Source organism: Pempheris klunzingeri, chromosome 10 (genome assembly GCF_042242105.1).
Source record: "Pempheris klunzingeri isolate RE-2024b chromosome 10, fPemKlu1.hap1, whole genome shotgun sequence".
NCBI lineage: Eukaryota > Metazoa > Chordata > Actinopteri > Acropomatiformes > Pempheridae > Pempheris > Pempheris klunzingeri.
This window is the reverse complement of record NC_092021.1, coordinates 12,633,821-12,650,607: the sequence shown is the minus strand read 5'-3', so window position 1 is coordinate 12,650,607 and position 16,787 is coordinate 12,633,821. Positions and strand designations below refer to the sequence as shown.

Sequence of the window (16,787 nt, the reverse complement as noted above, 5' to 3'; positions counted from 1 at the left end):
CTACAGCGCCCCCTTCCTGTCAGCCACAAATCAATACTTCAACAAAACTCTTAAAGCGGCTCGTTATCCTGAGCCACATGCACAATTGTGTCACTTCTTCCATTTCTAGCATACAAATCACATTATATCATATGTGAACTGTAAACATATTGGGTTTTTTTAAACTTCTCTTGCTTTGTACCAGTCGTCTCGTCAGTTTCAACCTTCTTGCTCTTGCTGCTGTCTACATAAAGTCCTGACACTCTTGGAGGAATCACAGCCTTTATGCACACTGCTCCCTTTGGTTTCACACTTTTTCCCCTCAGACAGTCTTGGTAACTTGCCATCCTGTCAAATGTTGTGCATCAAACTGTAATTGGGGTGTGTTCAAACATGCTTTTTGTTTTTACCCCAACAACACCCACTGACATGCACCCTTGGTGGTACTTGAGAAATACTATGAGATGTAGTCAGTAATTTGAGCACTGGCACCCTGGGAGGCACAAAAATGCTGGTGACATTTTACTGATTTCAAGAGCCTGCTATTTATTTACAATTTCATTTAATCAAAGTTGACTCCGAATTATGCAAATGTTTTAATGTTTTGTATTATTTCATTTCAATGACCTGTTCCAATGTATTTTAATTAGATTCTTAATTTTCTCTACCTGCTCACGGCTCACAGTAGTCTTCAAAGATTGATTAAAATTCACATCACTGTTGTTTCCTTTTACTGATCTGATACATGACAGTGATCAAATAGAACTATCCCATCAAAAGTGGGGCCAAATAATTCTATTGTAATTCTCGGGTCACACACTTAGCCATACAGTTGGGGCTATTTTTAAGCTCTGGGTGATGCAAATCCCTCTGGCTCAGAGAGCAGTATGACACATCGTGCCTGGCAGCAAACGTCAATCAGAAAAACCAGAAGCCACTGTGAGCATTCTCATGAATTTTACAGTGCAATCAATGCAGAATCTATCAACACCAGCTTTCTTTTAAAGCAAGAAAGCATTTAAAAAAATTAAAAAAAGATCTGAGGACAGTTGAATCAGAGATTCCCTGAATTCCCTGCGAATGTTGGTTCTCTCTATTAGCTGTCTATTAGCTGGATTTATATCCTGAACAAGATTAATCAATACATTTTATTTGCAGCTTGGTTTAACAACTCAATCAGAAAAACACAAGATTCCTATTTTGTATCATTTTTTTAGCAACATCCTCATTCTGCATCAACACAAATACAAAGTTCTGTATTACAAGCACAGACTTTTCTCTTCGGGGTCTTTTAAATTCAATTTCAGATGTTTGTGGAATGCCTAGTTTTTAGCTGAAGTTGCTTAACACCTTTTCAGACTTGCATATCTGCAGTTACCTGCTGTAGGAGATCATATCCGTCTAGGATATATACTTTTGATTCGCTCACAAACCACACTGCCCTGTGGACACTCACAGGAATCACATACACTGTCAGCTCTATTCCAGTTTGAACCCACTGGCCCCTATCAAACATGTGTTTCAGGTGACATTATCCAGCACAAAAGAAACAGAGAGATGAGGGCTGGAACAGCTCAGTTGGAGACTGACCTGTGTCGCTCTGGCTGAAGACAGCCATGGTCTGTCCACCCACTGCATGCATAGTGAAGGGATGATCTTTTGGGACCTGCAGTGACGCATCCATCTCCCCCACAGCGCCCAGGGCGGTCAGCTCCTCATTCAGGCTGAAACGTACCTGAAAACACATCTGCGTCAAGGCTCTACTGACTGGTCATTTAAACAGCCCCCTCTCTTTGATTCATCAAATAAGGTCAAATATGAGATGAGGAAACTTTAGTGATCCGTGAGAGGAAGGTGGGCCAACGCAGCAGTAATTAGTGATGGGACACAACAGAGAAGAGATGCTAAAACCTGTGGAGGCTGTGTTAAATGATTATCCTGACATGTCTCACCTCTGTTTTGCCTTGCTTCCTGTCAGGCGGAGGAGCAGAAGAAGTAAAGTGTAGATCATTATTACTGTTAACCACAAAGACAGACTCTCAGAGTATGAAAACATGTATCAAAAGCTTCTAAATTAATATTTTTTCACAACATACTTGCCAATGGTAATCTTGCCAACTTCTCCCTTTTCTCTGGCTTTGTCCCACTGCTGAGATAAATACTTGGGGACCTGGTGAGAGACATTTCATTTAATATCATAATGTTAGCTTAATTGATGGTGAACGTTAGCTAGCTAGCTTAAGTCCAGTTGGTCATTAGCTACTAAAAAACATAATAAATCACATGGTGGATCAATACATTTTTAATGAACTGAGTTAAAATGATATCTTTTTAATGTAACCACCGGGAGACACTTGTAAAAGCCGCTGAGTCGTGTTTCACATTAGTCGATAAACAACAGGCGAATGAACTTGGTGACCTCTCATTAATCCCATCGATTAATTTGGTGCTTTAATTGTGAACAGGTGGACAAACCTTTACGAGCCACAGGCCTTTGCTTTGTTTGACTCCAGTCAGATTGACCTCCGTCTTGTCTGACATAGTTTAAACGTCCTGAGAGTTTTCTAGATGTAAACAGACCCAAAGTTAGCAGGTTAACGTCTCACTCTGGTCAGCAGCGCACAGTTAGCCCACAGGTAGGAAAACTACAAAATAACACTTCCTGTCACGTCTTTCAAAATAAAACACCGACCAAGCACAGTCAGGTAAGTACATGAACAGGAAGAAAGACAGTTGTGCCAAACAGGAGTCGTTAAAGGTTTTTATAACCTGGGTCCTATTTTGAGCCCAGCAGATCTTCTTTGCTTTCTGACGACAATGGCTGTAATGTAATCATTCAGGGCAATTGCACCAGATAAAAGCACTTCCACTAAAATAGCTTGTTTTGCCACAGACAGGCTCAAGTTGTTATGCTAAGTCTCAACATTTCAGAAAGGATCCCCACAGAAATAGACCTGTAATAACCTTTTTGTTTGACCAGAAATAGCTGTTGTGTTGCTGAGAGTGTTTTCTGAGATGCCAGACTCCATTGACAAAAGCAGTAATTTTAGAGTTGGTGGTCTACCACTGTTGTTTTTTGTGAGTGTTATTTTGGTACACCAGCCTTTTAAAGGGTTAGTTCAGATCCAACACAATATTTGTTTTTCCCACAATAAGGTGAACAAACTAACCTCGATCGAGGCAACAGTGGACCAGCTATATCTGTGTTCTGCAAAGTAAAATGACTGTTTGGTCAATGGAGTCTGGTGGATTTTAGATTCTGGTTAAATCAAAAGGATCTCAGATAGGTACACCTCTGTAGGGACCCTTTATCCTCCCTTTATTACTCCCTCTCTACTATGGAGAATTTATTTCAGCTATATAGATGGAAAGTTACCCAAACCAAATTACAAAGGTTCAGGGACCACCAAGATGTTATGTGAATTTGCAATTAACAAAAACTTCATTAATTTACAAAAGCTAGGCCTACTTGATCTTTAAAGACTTAATTTATCATTTAACTGCAGGACAACACAATTAAAAGAGAGAACATAATGACAAGTCCAAGACATATGTCTCAGGTGCTTGTGGTTTGGGGAACTGCAGGCTACCAATTAAAATTACATGACATCCCATTAGTAAGACAACCACGTAACTGTGTGGCAATCAGTTTGTGTTTATTTAATCAATTGTAATGTAAGGTAATCAATTTAATAACAAGGGACAAAAGACCTTCTTTATTTCAGCTGACATGTGTATGTATTTAAATTATTTTGTGTTAAAACAAAATTCCACACAGTGAACTTGGGTCATGTTATATTACAGCAGAGATATTACTTACACCATGTAAAGAGGGGGGGAGGAAAGGGAGGTTAGAAGAGGGACCAGCAGCTAATTGTGCCCAAAGGTTACATGAGGTTAATCAAATTGTGATGGGCTAATTAAGTATACAGTGTTGTTACTCCACCTACAACTGCTGCTGGCTGCTAACAAAATATCCTCAACAGAACATGTAACCCCTAAAGTTCAGATAAAATGTATATATGCAAAAACTGAACTCACAATTACCACCATAACAATATCTAACCTGTTTAAAAATGAAATATTCAAGATGAAGAGGAAATATAAAGCAGCCCTCATTAAATAGAGTGTTTACACACTTGTCAAAATAATTAATGATGGGAGTGGATTTGGACTAAAGTAGCAAATCAACAAGCCAGTTTTGATTTGGTGTTGAGCAAACTGTAGCACAAACAGTGGAATTAGAAAAATAATGACAAAATATTTCCTATCTTTATTTTGAAATGCCTGTTATGTTTGTTTTCTATAAATACATGTAATTGTTCATTGATTAATTTTATAGATAATCAATTAATGATAACTCATTAGAATTATTACATTTGTTTGCATTTACATATCCTTGCCCTTTGTCATTTATCATTATCTAAAAAGTTCATGTATGTATTCATTTTAATGAAAAGCCATTTAAACTGCTGTCTCTCTATGCCATTTTTAATAGAGACTGACAGCATCACCATGTGGACCAATAGAAAAGCTGCTCTTTCACTCTTTCACAGTGATGATACAGTCAACAGTCCAGTGGTTTATGCATGTTTTCTGTCCATATTAGAAATGACTGTGTCTCATAACCTCTATATCCACAGCAGTGAAATGAACTACATCAGATTATTTATCCATTTACAGGACAATGAATGTCTCTGTTTGGTCATGAGTTCTTAGTTTAATTTTCCAGTATGTCCTTTTTTTAATCCACATACACTATGATGCAACAGTCAGCACAATATGCTGCCTGGACTGTCTGGACTGCATCACTGTATATTTAAAACCTGTAAAGCATCGACAGTGTGTCATGTTTTTGGATGGAAATGTTGCTGTTCAAACTGACCGGGCTTATTTACTAGAAATATACATAAAAGTAGACCAACACATGATGTGACTGGGATAACTCAGTTCTTTCTATTAAAACTATTAATTCCAATTATATGTTAGAGTTACAAAATGTCTGAAATATAAAAAATATAAATTTAAATAATATCAGGCACCCAGAGGACACCCAGAGCCTGCAGAGCACAGTCTCCGGGGCAGGCAGATAGTTCCTAAATGGTAGAAAATTGATTTGTTTTTAACCAGTCATTTCTTAAACAAATTACCACTTGTAAACTGATTTTAATGATGAAAATGAAAAGTTAACTTACCTCAGATACTATTTCTTTTCTTTTCTTTTCAAACTGACAGATACAATTGTTCTTGAAACGGGTAAAAACACGTGTTTGTGTCTGATTGTGTGTGTATGAGGAGATAAAACAAAAAAACAACCTCTTCACAACAAACAGTAAAACATGTATTATATATTCCTCCCTTTTAGTGAAACTGAGATAAGGTAATTGTTGCCATACGGTAACGCTGTGCAACAGGGGGTTAAAGAGCCACCTGTCATTTGTGGTGTTTTTAATATGAAGAGGGAAGCCAGTTGAACTCTGCACTAATTATTTCACTAAATAAATTATGCATGTAGAGCCTGGGACCAGAGTGAATTAAGATTAGCTTTCAAGGTCATTAACATGAATCATTAGAGTGTCTCTCGCATTAATGCAGGAAAACAAAATATTTGTGGAAATAATGAATTTATGTAAAAATATGTACATTACACTGTGACTTTTTTGTGGGATCGTTAATTCAAGACTGAATGGAATCAAAGTCTAGCGAACAAATCCTGTATCATTTCACATCTCACACACACTTTACACACACGTATGAAACATTTGATTCTTTTTCAGGAGGTGAAGTAAAATATTGCTCGATGCTTTTAAGAACAACTGAATGGCAGTTTATGGTTTTTCTCCAGTCTCTGTAAGTTTTGTCTAAACCAAAACTGTCCGCCTGGAGAGACCTGGAAGAACATTTAGTCATTTCTGAAGTTCATGTCAGAGTGAAGAACTGTTTGTAAAGGATGAGGAGGCAGAGAAACACAGATCATGTTTCACTGTGCAGGTTCATGAAGTGAATGAGGTGCATATGGAGGCATGGCCCTTTCCCACTGCAAATGATTTGTATGTATTGCCACCCTGTGGACAACTACTAGAACTGGACATGGTATTCTTGTATGAATGAATGAATGACTGAAGGATGAATTAATGAATGAAAAGGCATTTAGTATAACATTTCTATAAATCCCATCCTCTATACAATGTGCTTTTTAAATGAGGTGTAATAGGCTAAATGTTGCAGTAATCTGCTGTAAGTCGTTTGTTTTGAAGAAGCTTAATGGCAGATGATATCTGGTGAGATAGATGGATTGTCAGAGCGACTTCGCCACCACTGGCCAGTGTGTGTTTATGATCCCCAGAAGATGAATCTTCTTGAAAGAATCTTCTTTGTGTAACTGTCTTTCCACCATAACGGTAAAAGCTTTAGAAAAGAAAAAGGCCCCAGAAATGTCTTTTTCATTTAGATCACTTTCCCCCAGCCTCAAGTGTCAGTTTAAAATGCAAGTTACAGAATATCATAATCTGCCATGAAATCAATGCTTCCAAAAGGATAAATCCTTTTAATTTTTAATGATCTCACAGCCTGTCCTCTAGCACCACTCTGTTTAATCCTACTAACTGTAAGATGATACAAACAGCAACAATAGAGGCTTTAAATATTTATTACTGGTATTGATACAGTTTTGAGATTCTCAAAGCAGTGGTCAAGTAGACCTGTTGCTCATCTGCTTCACATTGGAAAGAAAGCTGCACTCTTAGTGCAGCGCGCAGTTAAAGATCAGAAGATGACTAGCACACACCAGCCTGCTGTGAAGGACACCCTCCGCTCCCAATGGCTGCATCTGAACCTCATCTTAACCTCTGTGCAGTACCTACTCTGGAGTGATTTTCAAAGTATCAGTAGATACTAAGGGTGTCACGATATACCGCTACTGACAACAACCATGATACCTGAAATATGAAATAATAAATATTGCCATAATGTTAATGATACACATATGATATGAAATGTGATGAGCTAAATGTGCCTTTACAAGAATTTGTCACAGTCAGTCTGCGGTCTCACACACAGACTCTTTGATCCCCACAAGCGATTATGTTTCAGCTGTCAGTGTATTGATGGCAGATGTTTGGCCTTGTGGATTTTTTGTTTATCAGTGCATCTGGCTATCTATGGAGTATAATCGATCTGTTTGTACACTCTTGTACAGTTACAGACTCTCTCTCCGCCTCTCTACACTGAGTGTAATTCACAAAAAAGAGACTGAATGCACAATAAACAAGTTAAAGATGAATTTGACTTAAAGCAGCATTATTATTTCATTCAAAATTTCTATTGATATTTTGTTAATATAGTTAGCATGAATTATTTGGCTACAATATTCGTATGATGAAAATCTGATATCGTGACAGTTGTATAACATACATAAGTTACATACATTTGTGTATGTGTGTCACAGTGGGAGTTATATGAACAATCTCTTTTTTATTCTTCTCAATCTTCTTATTGATATTTCATGTTTTATATATTTGAGCTCTGTCAGGCAGTGGGCCTGAATTTTGTTGTATACCCTGATATCATGACAATAAGGAAATTCTATGTAGAAATGTCCCCTACTGTCCTCATGGATATGTAACTGTGATGCACATCTTGATAACAAGAGACAGCAGTTGGCACCAGTGTGCGGACTTGGATCAATAAAACTTCCTGTGCCCCAAATGGATCTCTCAGCAATGTGACCCAAAGCAAAGCAGCCTCATCTGAGCCGGACAAAGATTTCGCTCTGACCGCTGTCAGCTGACCAGCTGTCAGCACGTCCGCATAAAGCTTAAACTCACTGAAAACTCTCATCTACTGCAAGACATCGAGACGCAGCCTCCAAAGTGTCCCAGCTGCTGGCCGCAGTTTATCAGTATCATTGGAATGTGTTGAAAGTGTGTGTGTGTGTGTGTGTGTGTGTGTGTGTGTGTGTGCGCGCGCGTGTATGTGTGCCTAACATCCTCTTATTACCCAAGTTTGAAACTCTGTGAAACTCCAGAAATGCTCTATCAGTCCTGTGCTGGTTGAAAGATTCAGAAACCTCTTTTCATCAGGGATAAAATGAACCTGGCACCGGCTGGCTCAGGGTTTTGGCTTTCCTCTCAAGGTCGTAGGCTTTTGTTTTTTGTTTTTTTTTCTGCCCACAATGCGGGTTGTTTCAGGAGCCAGACTAGGGAGGTAATTCAGTCACAAAATGAAATTGCAGCTCACTGATTTATAGCGACAAGCCCCCTGACAAACATTGGTAACAAACATTCTTACATTTATGGCGTCATATTATTTTTATAGCTCGATCAAACAGTCGTCTCACTGAAATGATTATCTCTCCAACAGCTGACATGATTTGGCATTCATGTAACATAAATCATGCCTCCCATTGTTGTAATTTCTTCAGTAAGTGCTCACAGTGTGTTAAAGGGCTGTTGCCATGGCAGCCCCTAGTTGGCAGATACAGTCTTTAAAACAGGACACCAGAACGAAAAGGAACATTTTAAGAGCTTGGACTTCAACAATTGTTGTCAAGAGTTTCCTGCTAGAATACAATTATTTTCATGTGCCAGTCACAGAAGTTTCCAGTCTTTTCCAGGTTGAGAGGGGGATGTAGTTATTACTTCACATCCTTTTTACAAATCATCACGCTGTAATATTTTATTCTGCATCATTTTGTTTCATATTAGTTCTTCTTGACACCAAATCGTGTCCCAAGAGCCCAAATTTGGGATTTACTGATTCATCCCGGTGCTGAAAAATACTTCTCAGAGATGTTGGTTCATGTTAATTCAGTCCGTGCAGTTTGATCTGACTGTCATGCTGCAAATTTCCTGTTTCACTTCATCTCAAAGTTGTTCTCCTGGGCCGTCTGCAGACTGCACAGTCCACTGTAATAAAAGGAAGTATCGATAAAGACATAAATAAATAAAATAAAAAACAATGATCCACAGACAGAGTCAGCAGTGAGCAATAGCACCTGAACACCAAGAGCTGAAAGCTTTTAGCAGGTGGCAAAAGAAATCTAAACAGTTACCTAAATGTAATGGATAAATGGTTGAAATACACAATATACAATTCTTTATTTGTCACAAAAACAAAATAGCATTTTGCAAAACGCCAGCAAGTACACCATTTAAAACATTTAATGCAACATATATAAAGTCCATTCAGTGCAATGGCAGGATAAATATGGGCTGGAAACATAGCTAAAAGGCAGTAAAAAAAAAAAAAAAGAAGTTATATCTACAATATTAAAGTGTACTTGCAGAATAAAATGCCATCATTAAAAGTTCACATACTGATGCAAATAGTCACTATTTCATGTTGTGGTTTAGCAGTCTGAATAGTTGAAAGCTATGGATAAAAGGTTAAGTTAGATAGCTATAAAGTAACAGCTTGTATGGCTGAAATAATTAGCTAAAAGTTGTGGCTAAAAGATTGGAACATCCAACTTAATCTGCGTCTCCAAGTGGTTGATGTGTGAACGTAAACTGGACGGAATCATCCAAACATTGACAGTTCAGCTGTCAATGTATTCAGTATTGTAGCATAATCCACTTCTATATCATTAGGGCTTATATCCTGTTTATCATATTCAAATGAACATTGGAAAATGACAGCTGGTGTCAGTGAAGGGGTACTTGAGTTCATCTGGCGGTTGGGGACCAGTGTGGTACATTATCCTGCTGGAAATCTCCGTGGAAAACACTGCATGCATGCCCATCCCCAACAGTGTGAGGCATTCAAATGATACTCATTTTGTAACATGGGGACCAAGAAAACACTGCAGACACCATTTCAAAAATGGCAGGATTAATAAATGTGGTTAAGCTGCTAATTAATGTTAAATTAAATTGTCATGAAGGATTTGTCAGAAGGGATTATGTTTTTCCCGTTCTCAGTCATCCGATCCCAGCGTTGTCAATATAACTTGATTTATGGCACCGTTCTCTGTCTGCATGCTCTTTATATCGAATGGCAACCACATGATGCACTTTCTAAAGGAGCTTTATGTTTGCTGTTAATGAGTTGGTGTATTTAAAACTCTGCCGTAGCCTGTATGTGTTTATCTGTCCAGCTGAACAGTCCACAGGACTAATTCATTAGTTTGTATCTATAATGAGAACCGTCCCTTGAGAACCAGCTAATTATTCTACTTGGACACTGAAGAGTGGCTCCCTCAGGTGGAGAGGCTGCGTCTCTGAAGTACTGTGAACAGTTTGTGTCAGGTGAAGGAGGATGTAATGTATATTTCTACATTCTGCCTGATGTAGACATATGCAGGTGCTCTGTCCTACTGTACAGGTCTAACCAGGAAGCAGTAGGATACCTCTGCTGCAGAGACAGACACAGCTGCCCCCAAGTACACTTTAATATTGTAGATATAACTTTTTTTACTTTAATATTACTGATGAGATTGTGTTTTGTGTATATGAAACTTCGAGGGGAGATGCATCTTTCACTGTATCTTCAGTATTTAACAAATACACAGACTGACCTGAAGGGGGTGCTATAATTAAATTGTTTTTTCTCAGTATATCATAGATTATTGAAAGGAAGACAATTTGTTGTAATGTTGTGTAATTGTACAAATTGTTGAGAAAACTTGGTTTTTTTTTAAGACTGATTATGTCAATTCTTCACTTTACAGTATAAAATTACTTTACATTTTGATTTGTGTGAATTTATATTCTAGGGTGTGTGGCCAGTGCAAAATAACGAGAAACTTGACACTTGTAAAAAGTGTCTCCAGATGTGGCCAGGAATTGACGCTAGAAGCTGCCTCTTGTTCTGGATTTTGCTCCGTCTAAAAGACAGGTTGTCATCTGTAGTAGAGGTGCTCCTCGAACGCTCTCTCCCCCCACACTCAGTCCTCATATTTAGGGCAGACTAGGTGTAACGAAGGTTAAAGTAAAGACTACATTACTGGCTCAAAAATATGCTCGAGTAAAGAGTAGAAGTACAGTTTAAAAAAGGAACATGAAAAGTACTAGATCCTCCAAAAAGTACTTTTTCACTCCGGGCCCTAGTCTAACATATTTTAGATTTGAAATGACTGTTAGGGACAAAAAACTTTTAGAATTAGTCCAGCAGATCACCTCCCCTTTCAGCAGAGAACAGGCTTCAATGGCTGTAACATAATCCTTCAGGGCAAGTGCGCCACTAAGGATCCCTGCGGAGGTAGACCTCTAAGAACTGTTTTGTTTAACCAGAAACAGCCATAATATCACTGGGTTCAAAGCCACCAGACTGCACTGACAAAAACAGTTATTTTAAACATTAGCTGCCACTCTACCGGTGTCTCAGTCAGTTAGCTTGTCTGTCTTATTGTCCGACTTTGGTGTTTTAAAGGGTTAGTTCAGATCTGACACAATATTTGTGTAACACGCAATAACAGAAACAAACAAAAACAGAAATTAACTGATAGAGACAGCGGTAGACCAGCTACCCACGAGCCCTGCGAGATAAAACGATTGTTTTTGTCAAAGGAGTCTGGTGGGTTTAAATAGTGAGATTTAACGGCTGTTTTTCTGGTTAAACAAAGGAATCGTACAGGTCTGTCTCTGTAGGGACATCCTTTCTGTAAAGTTATCAGACACCTCAAACAACAATCTGAGCCTGTCAGTGGCAAAAACAAGCAATTTTAGCGGACATACTTCAATCAGGCGCAATTGCTCATTCTACCATCCAGTAACTTTGAACCCAAAATATGTAAAGAAAAATAAGGCTCAGGATGAAAAATACTAGAGTTATCCTTCAAGTCGTGTTTGTATGTGTGATCAGGATGTGCTCATATAATCCTGGACTTTCCTTAACAGACAAGATGGATTTCTGAACCCTATTATTTAACATTCATTACAAACACATCTATTTGCCACCAGGCTAAAGCAGCTTTGCCAAACATTTCTGTTCGATTTCAGAGTGTCTCTTTGCCATCTTAGATTCTCTCCTTCATTACTATATGTAGTATTTTCACCGGCTACTGTTAAGTTTCCTTTTCACTCATCAGTCAGGCATGCACATCTGTCTAAGGTTGCTGCTTTGATTAATTCATTGTGCTGGATGTATGGTCACCTGCTAATGCAATAATGAATTAATAAACAACCATTTTTACAATGAAATGGTAATTTAATATTAAAGCCAAAATCCTGGTTTCTGCCAAACATTATTATCTTGAATCTACTCTTCCTCTTACTAAGGACTGCTTCACAGTTAGACTTTGCACAATTCAGTTTCACATCTACAGGAAACATTGCCTTATATTATATTATTTCACAGTGTGAACTATCATAAAGCAGTGAGTTGTTTTAGTGTTTTAGTGTTTCAGTAATAAGACAGTCAGCGATCAGACTGCAGGACTTTGCTCTGATTTGACAGTGGAGTCTTCTGCAGCTTATTATGTCAGTCTGCTGGTTGTTCTACATAAGGAGAGAACATGTCCTCAGGCCTTTACCCTCATTCAACGAGAACACTAAAACAAACACTGAAAGGTTATGTATTAGACTATACATTCCTGACTGTGTGGGTTTCTATGTGACATTTACTTGGAACAAATAACAGTTCATCTGACTCAAGACTACGCGTCACCAAACCCTGTGATATTAATATTTCTTTCTTAACAAATGTGCCTCAAGCTCCAACTGCCTCAATAACAGCTGAAATATCTTTTTGTTATTAATAATTTGTCACTTTAAATCTGTTAGCAGGGGGCAGCAATCTACACAGAAACATGCCTGCATCTGGATGCTTGAATGATAAAATATGAACTTGGGACATGGATGCATTACGCCGTGGACATGCACTTTAGCAGTCCACATTATCTAGATATGACTGTGTCAGACTATATAAATGAAAACACCTGCTATGTTCAGCACTAGTACGTCTTATACTGACTGTTCTTCCAAGTTTATGATACTTCTTCTTTCTTTATCACAGTGAAGTACAGCAGGGCCAAGTTGGGTTTAGACTACAGTGGGTGTGGGAAGAAAAACTCATGAATGAATGTGGTGGGCCTGGGTATTTAAGCATCCAGTAACACACACTGTGATTTTCTGCTGGGAGGGTTGTCCAATAAAAATAAAGCTAGCATCTATTCTGGCCTCCATTCAGAGCAGGGAGCCTCAGTGGACACAAGCCCCAGACAGAGACACAGACACCCTGCCCCGCATCAGTGGACATGGTCCTGTACCCTCTATGGCCAAAGCTTCTGTTGTTTCAAGAATTTTAGGTTTGTTTCACCACCGTCATCACTTCTCTGCTCCAACACATCTGTCTTTTTATGCTCATGGCTGATGATTATGGAGGACATATAATTATTTTAATATAATTTTTGCACATTTAAATGGCATTTATTGGGATATTGGTACACTTAAAACATAAGTCTGGTAATTTTAAATATGGGTCCTATTTTTACATATTTTGGGTTCAAAATGTAATCCTTGTGGGCAATTGCGCCACTATGGATCCCTAAAGTGCTTTGCCACTGGCAGGCTCAGATTGATATTCTAAGCTTCTGACAACATTAAGAAAAAGATCCTTACACAGACAGACCTGGAAGATCATTTTTGTTTAAACAGAAACAGTCAGGAAGTTCAAAGCCACCAAATTGTATTGACAGAAACAATGATTTTACCTTACAGAATACAGCAGTGGCTGGTCTGCTGCCACCTCAGTTAGTGCATTACACAAATATTGTGTTGGATCTGCACTAAAACTCACAAATTCACACAATAACACAAACATACTAGCTGTTCAAGACAGCGGTTGAGTGGCAACTTCTGTGTAAAATTGCTATTTTTGTCAGTGGGGCCTGATAGCAATGGCTATGTCTGGTTAAACTAAAAGGATCTTACAGGTCCTCCACTGTAGGAATCCTTTCTGTAATGTTGTCAGACACTATACATAACAATCTGAGCCATTCAGCGGCAAAAACAAGCACTTTTATTGGACATACTTTGATCTGGTGCAATTGTCTCAAAGGATTAAATTACAGCCATTGTAGCTTGACAGAGATAAGATGATGAAGTTATGAATTTAGGAGAAACCGATAAGCACAAATAGAGAAAGTGTACTGAAATGAAAATCTAAACGTGCATTTGAACATTTTCTTTCCAATAGTCTAAAAGAAGACATGTTACAGAAACAAAATAATCCAAAATCTCAAATTTGACCAATTACCTGTTATATGTATTGTTTGGTAGTTTAATCCATAGACATCATATTTGATCAAATCATCATATGTTTTCTATGCAGAATCTTAGTCTGTGAAGTACCTACAGCTGACAGATAAATCTTCTCTAAAAGGTAGAATATGTTCCTCTGAAAGTTACAGTACTGGATTTCACATGTAAAGCAGCAGAGAGTGAAAATACTCAAGTTTAGTATTAATATTCCAAATTTGTACTAAATTGCAGTATGTGAGTACCTGTACATAAATGCACTCCTCTGCTGCTTTGCGCTGCAGAAATCACTTAATCAAACAGTTGCTGTGTACAAAAGAAGGTCACATTAACGCTTTTGTCTCAGCACATAAAAGACAGAAAGGTTTTTTCTAATTACTGGATGTAGAGCACGTTTATTTGCAACTTTGAAACTTTCACGTGGAAAAAAAGAAGATTTTCTGTTGTAACCACAATCAGGATGGACAGTAATAATAAGGTTCGATTGTCTGGTTGTCATCCCTGATACTTCTACATCACATTCATTTGACAAGCAATTGCTGAAGAGCCATTGATCTTATGAATAATAACCCACCCACGTACCACCTGAGCAAAGGCCACGCCTAATTACCCAGTTGTTCCTGAATTAAATTACAAACCAGTAATGTAAGGCACATCCAACATTCAACCAGCTATACAGGAAACATATAATTGTTATTTCTTTTCATGAATGCACCTGGGCTTATCACTTTCACTCCCAACAGAACAGAGTGTTTACAAAATGAAAGCAGAGTCCAGAGTATAAATTGGTCATTATTGTTGGGGCGGCGGCACAATAGTGCTGTGTGTTTTTTTGTTGTGGAGTGCCAGTGTGATTTAAAGCTGCTGACAGCACCAGACGCTTACACTGCACTAGGCTCCTGCTGTCTCTCGTCCTCTATCATTTGTATCGATGGATACAGCCTGTCTGCTTGCCTGACAGCCACTCTCCACTTCTGTGCTCTCCCTTCTCACTCCTCTGCCTCCTTCACTATAACCACTGCTCTGTCCTTCCTCTCTGTTAGTTACCTCATCTCCTCCTCTCTCTGTTTCAGACGTTCATAGCATTTAGTATTTTCCCAAATGGCTGAAACTGGCACACTGGGCTAAACATGTTTTTACATTAACTACCAAAAGAGATGCACTATTTTCATCCATTCTGCAGATTTTTTTTGTCTAAATAAATACATACACAGAGCTTCAGGCGCACTTGTATTAAAGCATCCTCATATCTGGTCAGTTGGACTGGATGGATTGAAGGTTAAACAGATAAATGAAGTGTGCTATGATGCTCCGAGTGAACAAGCAATGATTAAAACTTTGGAATTATTAATAATATAATGTTACCTGCATTATAGACGAGGAAGCCCAAAATAACCTTCACATTTGAGGACGTTGAAACATTTTGATGAAGAAGTCTTATCTTTAAAGGCCAGTTTGGCCTACTTTAATGACTAAATAAGTTACCCTTTTAATTCATCATAATTTAACACTGTCCTGTATGAGAGAACATGCCCTTAACTAGGTGTGCTGCGTAAAGCACTAATATTACAGGAGATGGGAAGAGGAAATATGAACTCAAAGGGGGTTTGAATCAGAACAGGAACTACATGTCGGGGGATGAACAGAAAAGACCAGAACACAGAAAATAGATTTAGTTGATCAGTTTAACACCAGAGTTCAATGAACCAGAGTGGCAACATTACACACCAGCAAATGTGTAGATTTTCTCTCAGCCTCTCATCTAACGCACACCAGAGAGAGAGAGAGAGATGGAAAGAGAGAGAGAGAGAGAGAGAGAGAGAGAGAGAGAGATGGAAAGAGAGGGGGGAGGGTGGGGAGAGAGAGAGAGAGAGGCCCCAAACAGTACCTGTGTGTAGAATAATCCTTCAGTGTAGTTAACACCTGTGTCTGCAGAGAGATCTAGCAGCTCTCTGTCTACCTTTGTTTCAGAAACACTGGTGTGATGTTGATGTTTTGCTCAATCCACTGCAAATACTCAGGAGGCTAGGATTTCATTGATAGTAAATTTACGAGCTATCATAATATTTGTCTTGTGATTTCATCTGTTAATTACTCTGCTATTTTACGTTGTCTGTCAGGATAAATGCAAGCGAGTACACACAGCATATTCAAGTAAAAGTAGAAACAGTAGAAACACAGGGATGATATTATTATGTATGTTATATATGCAAGTGTTTCAGCTTTGTTATGGCGGAACTATTTTTTAGTTAACCCCATAAAAACACGCCATATCTTACAAATTGATGAGATGTTTTCTTCAGTAAAATCCTAATTTAGAAATTGTCTGCTGTCGCATAAATATTGTGGAGTAAAAAACAACATAGTTTATCTCTGAGATGAAGCAGGATAACACAGAAATACTAAAGAAGGGTGCAAGTACCTCAAAATTGTTCTTGAATACAAATATTTAGCAGTTTTTCAATACTAGTACTGTGTAGGGTTCTGTCAGTAAATCTATCTATCTATCTATCTATCTATCTATCTATCTATCTATCTATCTATCTATCTATCTATCTATCTACCGTGGTGTGGTCGTCCGCCGCTCGGCTCTTTCCGGCGCTCTTCGTG

At 38.3% G+C, this 16,787-nt stretch overlaps 1 protein-coding gene across 1 annotated transcript in view; it reads right to left on the bottom strand.

Moving 5' to 3' along the window:
* The window catches only part of LOC139208336 (general transcription factor IIF subunit 2-like), a 46,213-nt gene extending 43,679 nt beyond the window's left edge, over positions 1 to 2,534 (bottom strand). Inside the window, exons 1-4 of the mRNA XM_070837980.1 lie at positions 2,455 to 2,534; positions 2,076 to 2,149; positions 1,932 to 1,950; positions 1,570 to 1,714 (exon numbers count right to left, since the gene is read on the bottom strand). Coding sequence (XP_070694081.1) covers positions 1,570 to 1,714; positions 1,932 to 1,950; positions 2,076 to 2,149; positions 2,455 to 2,520 — 304 coding nt within the window. The 5' untranslated portion in view covers positions 2,521 to 2,534. The remainder of the gene's footprint in view (positions 1 to 1,569; positions 1,715 to 1,931; positions 1,951 to 2,075; positions 2,150 to 2,454) is intronic.
* Between the last annotated feature and the right edge of the window lie 14,253 nt (positions 2,535 to 16,787).